The sequence below is a fragment of the Lepus europaeus genome, chromosome 22 (assembly GCF_033115175.1).
Source record: "Lepus europaeus isolate LE1 chromosome 22, mLepTim1.pri, whole genome shotgun sequence".
Lineage (NCBI taxonomy): Eukaryota > Metazoa > Chordata > Mammalia > Lagomorpha > Leporidae > Lepus > Lepus europaeus.
The window spans coordinates 39914047-39923492 of record NC_084848.1 but is presented as its reverse complement, the minus strand read 5'-3'; the positions used below and the strand labels follow the sequence as shown (position 1 = coordinate 39923492).

General features: G+C 52.6%; 1 protein-coding gene across 1 annotated transcript in view; it reads left to right on the top strand.

Annotated features, from left to right (window-relative positions):
* Positions 1-8254: 8254 nt before the first annotated feature.
* The window catches only part of KCNH5 (potassium voltage-gated channel subfamily H member 5), a 362743-nt gene continuing 361551 nt past the window's right edge, over positions 8255-9446 (top strand). Inside the window, exon 1 of the mRNA XM_062181546.1 lies at positions 8255-8327. Coding sequence (XP_062037530.1) covers positions 8255-8327 — 73 coding nt within the window. The remainder of the gene's footprint in view (positions 8328-9446) is intronic.

The window sequence follows — 9446 nt, the reverse complement described above, 5'->3', positions numbered from 1 at the left end:
AAAAATTAAATCTATGCATATGAGGGGTCTTCAACAAGTCAATGAAAAATATATATTCATAAAAAGCTATGTGTGGATTTCAAAATTCGTTTGCACCAAAATGAATGTCTTCTAATCCCATTTCCATGAACTTTTTGAAGTCCCTTTGTATTAGTCAAATTTAATTAAATTCAATTTTACTCTTAAAATTCAATGAAATTTGATGAGAAAATCCATGTAAAGTACTTAGAAAAATGGTTAACACCTGGTAAAAATGTGCATAGCCTTTATTACAACACCTTTCTTAGTGCACTTATGTTCTTTCAACACCTTAGACAGTTGAGAGTGAAAGCCAGGGAGAGTGAGCTGGTGAGGAGAGCAATGAGAGCAAGAACAATGGGAAATACGGAGATGGGAGGAGCACTTACTGTGTGAAAACCTCCATCTCATCCCACCCAGGTCTCCTGTCCAACAGTTCCTGTCTCAGACTTTTTCCTCCCCAAAATATGTTGTACGCAAATCACCTTCAAATCGCTCATCCTCCTTATGCTGGCCTGATGAACTCGGAGGTGGTACATCTGGTTCTATCATTTCTTTGTGTTAAGACTGAGTTGCCTGCCTTTTATCACCTATAACACAGGCTTTCTTATTAGTACAGCTTTCCTCTGCCTTAGTTCTTTTATCCAGCAAGCCTCCTTCTCTCTTCCCATCTGGGACAACCATCAGTGGGGGGCAAAATTGGGGGGGCTTCACAAAGTTCATGGACAATTGGAACTAAAAGATTAGTTTATTTTAGTGCATAAAAATTGAAATACACACACATTTTTTTCATAATATACCTTTTCCACAAACATTTTGAAGTCCACATGTAGAGACTGAAAGCCAGCCCAGAATTATCTCACCAACTGATGTGCCCTGACATGGTCCTGTGACTGCCGGGGACAGTCTTCTTTTCAGATTCTCAGTCAGGTGTCCAAAGGGTTAGGGGCCACTCTGGTGAGAAGGCACATGCGGTATCAGTGGTGTCAATGGTAACAATCCAACAGCGAGACACGTATTTCAGCAGAGAATGCAGAGGGTGTCACTGGAAGAAGACACAAAAGGGCTCTTTACCAGGACTTGGGGAGTCAAGGGAGACTTTTTGGAGAAAGCAGTATCTAACCCACAGCCAAAGGAATGTGGCCAGTAAACCGGGTACTGGTGGAAGATGAAAGTGCATGGAAAGTCTGAAGAATGAGGAGACGATAGGTGGTGGTGTCCACTTTTCATGTCCATAACAAACTACCCGAGACAAGCTGCTTATCGGGAAAAGAAGATTGATTTTGCTCATGGTGTTGGAGGATGAAAGTCCAAACAGCATGCACAGTCCAGCTCTGGGGAGTCCTCGGGGCAGAAGCATGTGCAGGAGCAGGAGAGTGTATTTTCAAATTGGAAACCAGAAAGAGAGAGGGGTCTGGCTGGTGACTTTTATAACAGTCCTCCTGGGAGAACCATCAAGGAGTTACAGGAAGGCCCACCCCCAGAGGCCCCATCTTTTAAAGATTCCACTCCCTTGTGACTCTGTGAACCAATCTTGCACCATGTAGGCTCTTAGTGTGTGTGTGGGGGGCATGCAAACCATTCCCAGATCATTGTAGCAGGCAGCAAGAAACAGAAGGATGTAGTGTTAGAATGGGCATTGATGAGAGCTGAGACTGGATGGGTAAGCAGGAGTCGGAGAGGAGCAATACGAAAGGCTGGCTAAGGGCTTTGCACCTCCACATGCATGCAAAGGGAGACTTAGAGACATGTAAGAGGGGAGGGAGTGCCCCAACATAGGCACTAGGAGGATTGGTCTAGCTACAGTGTCTGGAGAAGAATGAGTTGGGGTGACTCTGCAGCTGGCAATGAGGATGGAAGGGAATGCATGCAGGAGGCTGAGTGACCTGCGAGAAACTGATCCAGAAGTTCCAGCACAAGATGATGGAGCCTAAGCTTGAGCAGTGCCAAGGGAGCATGTGAGAAGTGGATACTTTTCAGAGAGGTTTGGGGGATTGAATGAGCAGGAGTGGGGGGGCAGAGAAGCCCTGCTACAGCTGCCAACTTGGCCAGCTGGCTGGGAGAGGTGGGATTCCTGTCTCACTGGGGAGAGTGCAAGGTGATACAATTGCTTTGGGTATGTTGACCGAGGGGTCCTTTGGAACCGGTGCACGGAGACCACCACAGTGCATCAGCGTGGGTGTCTCAGCTGCAGAAGGATCTACGTTCTGCAATCCAGAAATCTGAGGAGGAGTTTCATTCTCTCGCCTATCAGGGTCACGGAGGGCACTCCCAGCTGTCAAACACATTCCTATGTACACAGCACAAACACACCCAGATTCACAGCTAGAGGGAAAATGAGTACAGATAGCCTGCTGACAGTGCAGGTCATGTTTTTCCCTCCCAGCACATGAAGTTGTGATAAATTTATGAAAAAAAAATGATTAGGATATCAGAGTTTTCTATGTCAGAGGTCCGGATACCAGACTGCCTACCTGTCCTATCTCACTTCGTTCTTATAACAACTGCACAAGGCAAACATCACTATTATCCTCCCTTTTACAGATAAGGATACACAGGCATGGGCAGGCTAATTACAATGAGCCCCATCATCAGGGTTCACAACCAGACAGTTTAAGATGGGAGAATGTTTCCAGAGGAAAGGAGCAGACACCTGGTTGAAGGTCACGGGCAGGTGAAGTGAAATGAGACATGAAATGGCCCTGGGGGATTTGACAATTGAAGAAATGACCTCTGGGGAGGCAGTGCTGGGGCCAGCCTGTGACGGTTAGGATGTGAACAGCAGGCGGGAAGTGGCTCAGCTGCGACAGCTCATTTGTCTGAGAAGACTGATCATGAAGTGATGGGTGAGATAGGGCCAGAGCAAGAGGAAAACAGTGAGTTAAGCAAGTATTTGGAGAGCATATTAAAGATGGAAGCAGAGAGGAATGAGGGCGTGGTCAAGTGGGTGGGCGTGGTCCAGTGAGGGACTAGAGGGATGGGGAGAGAAACTGCTTCCTATGCATTTGGAAGAAACAGGAAAAGCAAGAGAGGACCAAGGTGAGAGTGTAGGGAATGGCAGTGTGTCCTGTTGTCTGTGAGTCATCTTCTGAGACTGGGGCCTTTGGAAGGTTTACAAACTCCCCAGGTGCAGTCAGAATCCAGAAGTATGGTTTCCCGAATCTCCCGCACCTAAAGTAAGCTCCTAACTTGCATCAGCCAGGAGCGCCTAGGCTGTGGCACAGTGGGAAGCAATGGCAGAATCTCAGTGTCTCCCTGATGCAGACGTTTCTCTCCTGCTGTGTAGCCCGCAGGTGTGGCTAACTCTTCTGGGCAGAGTTCTCCTTGGCACTGAGGGGGAGGCAGCATTGGGAAACCAAGCTCTTGCTGTCCTGTGGGTTCCCAGGAAGCAACACTCATCACCTCTCTGCCTACGAGGGGCCTTGGAAAAGCTCACGGAGGGCCCGGCACTGTGGCCTAGCGGGTACAGCTGCCGTCTGCAGTGCCGGCATCCCATATGGGTGCCTGCTCCAGTCCCAGCTGCTCCACTTCTGATCTAGCTCTCTGCCATGGCCTGGGAAAGCAGTGGAAGATGGCCCAAGTCCTTGGGCCTCTGCACCTGCGTGGGAGACCAGGAAGAAGCTCCTGGCTCCTGGTTTCAGATTGGTGCAGCTCCAGCTGTTGCTGCTATTTGGGGAGTGAACCAGCGGATGGAAGATCTCTCTCTCTCTCTCTGCCCCTTCTTCTCTCTCTGTGTAACTCTGACTTTCAAGTAAATAAATAAATATTTTTTAAAAGTTCATGAAAATGTATATTATGAAAAAAAAAAAACTAACCAGAGATTTCAACACTTTTTTGCACCAGAATGAACTTATCTTTTAATTCTATTTTGCATGAAACTTTGGACTTACCCTCTTATTTCATTGATCAGCATTGGTTGCAAGAGCACAACTAACCTCTTTTTTTTTTTTTTTTTTTTTTTTTTACAACTAACTTTTAGAAGGAGAAAAAGGTATCTGGATATTGACAAACTTTATTAATGACCACCAACAGGGCCTTGTGCTAAAAACGAAAGTAAAAGGCTTATGTATGTGCTCTCAAACACTTTGTATGGTGCTTTTTGCATGCCGGATATTGTTTTAAAGGGTTCCCAAGGTGGGGGAAGGGTGGAACTCATTTAATTCCCAGAGCAGCCCTACTAAGTAGGTAATTTGTATCCCCCTTTGACAGAAGAAAAAGCCAAAGTTAAACAAATTGTCCTGGGCCAGCAGAGGCAAGATGGAGTTCCAGGTAGCCAGGGTGCTCAGACCAAAGCAACAAAAAACCTCTGTACTACATTGCTTCTCTATTCTGCCTCATTTCAACCTGGATCCCACGTGGGAGGAATGGGCCAACAGGGGAAGGTGGGAGGTGTATGTGGAAGTGTGTAGGACTTGTGATGTTTGTGTATTTCATTGCCAGAGCTGTGCTCTGTGTAGGGAGACCCTAAGGATGCTCAGGGAAGCGGAAAGGTGGCGTAGGCTGTTGCAGACTGCGAATGACGCGACCCGGAGGCCAGGATGGAGATCGACATCTGGGCTTTCCTTGACTCCTTCTGCCATTTCGGTGTAGGAGTCACTACTCAGCATCTGCAGCTGGTACCATCGCTCTGTGCTGGGGGAGGTGGAGAAAATGCATTTCTATTGAGAACAGCAGCCAGGCCACTGCATAGAAAGAATCAAACATTGTCAGATCAAACTTACTTCTAACACATTCCTGAAAATTTCCATATCCATAGCTACTGTCAAATAAACTGCATGTTAAAAGTCCTCAGAGGAGGGGTATTTGATAAAAGAATTTCCAGCAAGCCAGGAGTAATACAAATCACCACTCCCTAATTTTACCAATCTTTCATTTTATGTTGGCTTCTTTAATGATTCTCACACACAAACCTCTCTGATAGCCATACCTCAAAAGACAGAAGAAAAAGACAAAAGATTCTGCGTTGAAATGGATTATTGTATTTTTTTGCAGTAAAAACAAACAATAAGAAAGAAGCCCTTTGTGTGGCATTGGAGCCTTTTCATTGTGCTGTATCTCACCTGTTAAATTCTGTGGTTGGAGCAGACAGATGGACTCCGCTGTTAAAATGCTGTATTGGCACCTTGCTGCAGTCTGCCAGCACGGTCCTTGGGGCCAGTCGGCCCATACAGTGCGGCTGCTCCATTCTCCTGAACTCTGTTTTGATTGGGAGCCTGTTGCAAGTTGTTGCCAGGGGTTTCTCTCATCTCTCACACTGCACAACCAGTGATGACGGCAAAAGAGATTGCTGAATGTCACTGCTCTGACCCAACATCAGGCTGTTTTCTGTTACGGACGAGAAGCCCTGGCTACAGGGTCGGGAGATCTGAGTCTGCCTAGACAAGGCAGTGCACTTCTCTGGGTCTTGGTTGCTTCCTGTACAAAAATCACAATTCAAACTGGAAGACGAAGAAAAGTGGGTAATGCAATCATTCGATGCTTTATAACTACCAATTGTGTTTTACATAACCATTAAAATAATTGCAAAGTTCTAATGCTATATGCGATTACTAAGGGCAAAGGAGAAAGGATAAATGTCATTTTAATTAAACCTGCCGTTGGAAATAGTGGGGGACATTCTACCAGCGATTGCATGATGGTGTTTTAATACAGTCCCGAATGGTTTGCTCTTTGGGAAGCGTGAGCTAATGCACCCGCAGAGCATCATTAGGGGCAGGAATGTTTCTATTAAATGGGAAACGCTAGGAAGCGGAGATTTTAAACCAATATCCAGAAGGCAGATGTGGGCAGCTGGTGATGCAGAAGAGAACTTACAGATTTGAAACAGTCCCTGTTAATGATGATGTTGGAATTACCATGCTAGACGTCTAGGATAGCAATCTATGAATTATATATGAATAAAAAAAATAACCCTGCCTGCTCACCACTCCTGCCAATGAATGACTGATTAGGCCCATTGGAAGACTGGTCCTCCCTCCATGACTCACCGGGAGGGGAAATCCGATTGTGCGTTTCAGGCTGGGTGATGGCATCGCCCCCACGCACCCTACCAACCGCAGGGAGGAGCCACAGCCTCCCCCACATCCCTGACTCCTGCCCCTGGCAAGCCAACCGCTCCATCCAATCTGTGCCTGAGTCCATGTTATTAACTAAAGACACCCCAGTGTACGTAAGAGGCATTCTGACAGTAAGGGGTCCTGCTCGCACCACCGGCAGTGCTTCCCCCACAAAGCTAGAATAGTCCAGCGCTAGTCCGCTGATCGCTTGATTTTTTTTTTTCTCCTATTAGTAGAACAGACCCCTCTTCGCTTGGTGTCAGCTTTCCGGGTTTGCACGGCTGCCCCAGTGCTGGCCGAGTGCATGGAAATTTCAGAGCCAAGTGATGCGGGGGGGGGGGGGGGGGGGAGCAGGACCCCAAGAAGAAGCCTGCAGCCCGGTTGTGTTTTTAGCCGTCTCCGGGCCACAGGTTCAGGTGCTCTGGGGACAGCGCCCGGATCCATCTCGGGGCCCCGTGATCAGCAACCCTGCGTATCCAAGCAAAGCCACACACCTGCTCAGGGGTACACGCGCATCCCAAGCGCCTCTTCCCGTTGCGCACTAGCATGTGGCTTGGCCGCAGCGCGGTTTTTCGTGGCCCCCTCCCTCCCCGGCCGCGTCTACACAGCCAGGCGGACACCCCGGGAGCTGGGAGCTGAGTGTGGATCGATCGTGGTTATCCACACACTGTTGGAGTGCCAGGTTCCCCGGCTCCGGGGAGAGAACTATCGTTTGCATTTTTAACAAGTTCGCAGGCGACGCTCAGGCCGCGAGGTCGGGGCCACTTGGCTGCAGCGGCCCGGGCTCCCCTTTGCTCTCCTGGTCCCCCCCTGGCCGGCCCCTGCGCACGCAAAGCCATTTTCCCATCTGGAGGCAGACTCCTGGCTTTTGCGCAGCCTTTAACGGTTCCATCCTTGTCCCGGGTTCCGGCCGTATGGGGGGCTGGGGAGAGGGTGTTTCGGGGCAATGCCCGCCCCCTCCTCGGCCTCGTGCAGCTCGGGCCCCACCGCCTGCCCTGCTTCTCCGTCGCAAACGCTGCCCGCCTCTCTCTCTCTCTCTCTCTCTCTCTCTCTCTCTCGGCTGTGAATATTCACTCGCTTTCTCCACCCCTCCATCAAGTGCCACCTTTCCCGCAACTTTGCAGCGGCGGCCCAGCAAAGCCCTCGTGGACGCCCCCCTGCGCGACCACCCGCTCCCCAGCGCGCCCTAGCCAGCCCCGGGGCGCGCAGGGGGTTGGACTGCGCTCCGACTCCGGCCGGCGGGGGCTCCGGGGGTTTGGGGGTGTGGGCTGGGCGGCTGCCGAGCGCTCCCGGGGCGAGGCGTCAGGCGCCGGAGCCCCGGAGGGGGGCGGTCGCAGCGTCAGGTGGCTGCTGTGCGTCCCCGCGCGCCGCCCCGCCAGTCCCTGCTCCGCGGTCAGCCACGGCCGGAGTCGGAGCCCATCTGCGCCGTCGCGCCGAGAGCCGCGTCCGCGGCGGGCAGCCAGGGCTCGTGGCCCCGGCGGCGGAAGAAGCTGGGATGTGACCCCCCCTGCCCCGCCTTCTAGTCCGACTGCCCACTGCCCTCCCTGGTCCCCCACTGGACGGCGGCGCCCGCCCGGGACCTCCGCCGGGGACAGGAGCAGCCACCGGGGCGCACAGCCCAGCAGAAGTTGGGCTGCGCCGAGCAGCTGTGGTCCCGCGGCGCCAGGGCAGGGGGCGGACCGGGGGCCCGGAGGGGACGGCTGGGCTAGGCGCACCTGCAGGAGAGGGGGCCGGAGTTGGCGCTCTGGCCGCGCCGGCCCCCGAGCGCCGGGCAGCCGCGGGAGCCATGCGGAGCCCGCTCCCGGGCCACCACCACTACCACCGCGGCGGCGGCAGCGGCAGCCTCGGCGTCGGCACCGGCACCGGCGGGACAGCGACAGCGGGGGCGGCGCAGGCGCACTGTGCCCCGCGGAGCCTGCAGCTCCCGAGCCCCGTGTGCGGCACCGCCACAGTCCGGGCAGCGGCGGCCGGGGGAGCGCTACTACCATGAACTGCCTGGTCCTGCACCCCAGAGCTGCTCATCCGGGTCGGGCTGGAGACACAGTCAGGGGACCCCGCCGCCGCCGCCGCGCCCCCTCCGCTTTCGGCTCGGTCTCCTCCTCCTCTTCCTCCTCTTCCTCCTCTTCCTGCATCCCCCCCTCCCCCGCCGCGGATCCTGGCCGCCGCTCTCCAGACCCAGGATGCCGGGGGGCAAGAGAGGGTTGGTGGCACCGCAGAACACGTTTTTGGAGAACATTGTCCGGCGCTCCAGCGGTAAGCAGAGTTGCGGTTCGGGACGCCGCCCCCACGCCAGACACCCCCCCCCCCCCAGGTTCCGTCCCACCCGGTCCCTTGCCCAAAGGGGGGAGGGGGCTGCAGGCTGCCTTACCTGGTGGAGGCGGCTTGGGGTGGGCGGAGGGGGCGAGGCGGTGGAGGAAAGTTAGTTGTGTCCCCTTGCTGGGGGGACGGACGCGGCGTCTCCCACCTGCCCAGAGCCCAGACCCGGGGTAGGCGGCGGGGTGGGTCCGGTGGAGGCTGAGCTAGAAGCGAGTTGACTTTCCCTCGGATGGAGGATCTGTTCCTTGCTCATCCTTCTCCCACGGTTTCTCCCAGGCAGGCTGCAGGCATTACCCAAATTCTCCCAAGTCAGCGGAAAGGGGTTCCCCAGAGTTGGGCATGCTTTGGCCCCGGTGGGCACAGGGCTGAGAGAGACCCGGAGCCGGGGAGAGCAGGCGAACTTGAACCACCTAACAGAGTGCTTGTCAGATGGAGAGGCAGTTTGGGCGGACGGTCGCGTTTGTGTTTAAAGTTTGCTATTTTTTTTTTTTTTTGATTGTACCTTGGTCTATATGATGCATTGCATTAGAGTGAAGCAGGAGGACTGTGCAGGGAGCAAAGACATTTTTTGCACTGTGCTCTTGTCCTTTGCTGTTGCTGTAAAGGTGTTTTTGCCTGAGGGTGTTTTCAGATGCCATCCTTTTATGAATTCGGTTCCCACAAGATATTCCTGTCGAGCATGGGTCTGCCTCTCACACTGGAAGACCTTATAAACTTTGCCTTTGGCTGAAATCTACATCTTCCACTTGTTTAAAGTCTTTCTACAAAATTATGCTCAACTTCATAAGCAACCTATGCGGGCCATCCCTTCAAGTTTTTCCTGCAGGGGCCTGTTGTTTTATTTTGCGACCCCCTGCTTGGAGAATTACAAGAAGACGTTTTTGTTTATGGAAGACACAGCGCTTGGAGCACACAGATGGACTTGATCTGTGCAGCTCCATAATTCATTATTGATATTTATTTGGGCACTGTAATGCAACGGACACTCGGTGGGTCCTTTGGATAAGGAAATGGTTAAGACACGTCTCCTGTTTTCAAGATGCTCTGTGCTTGGCG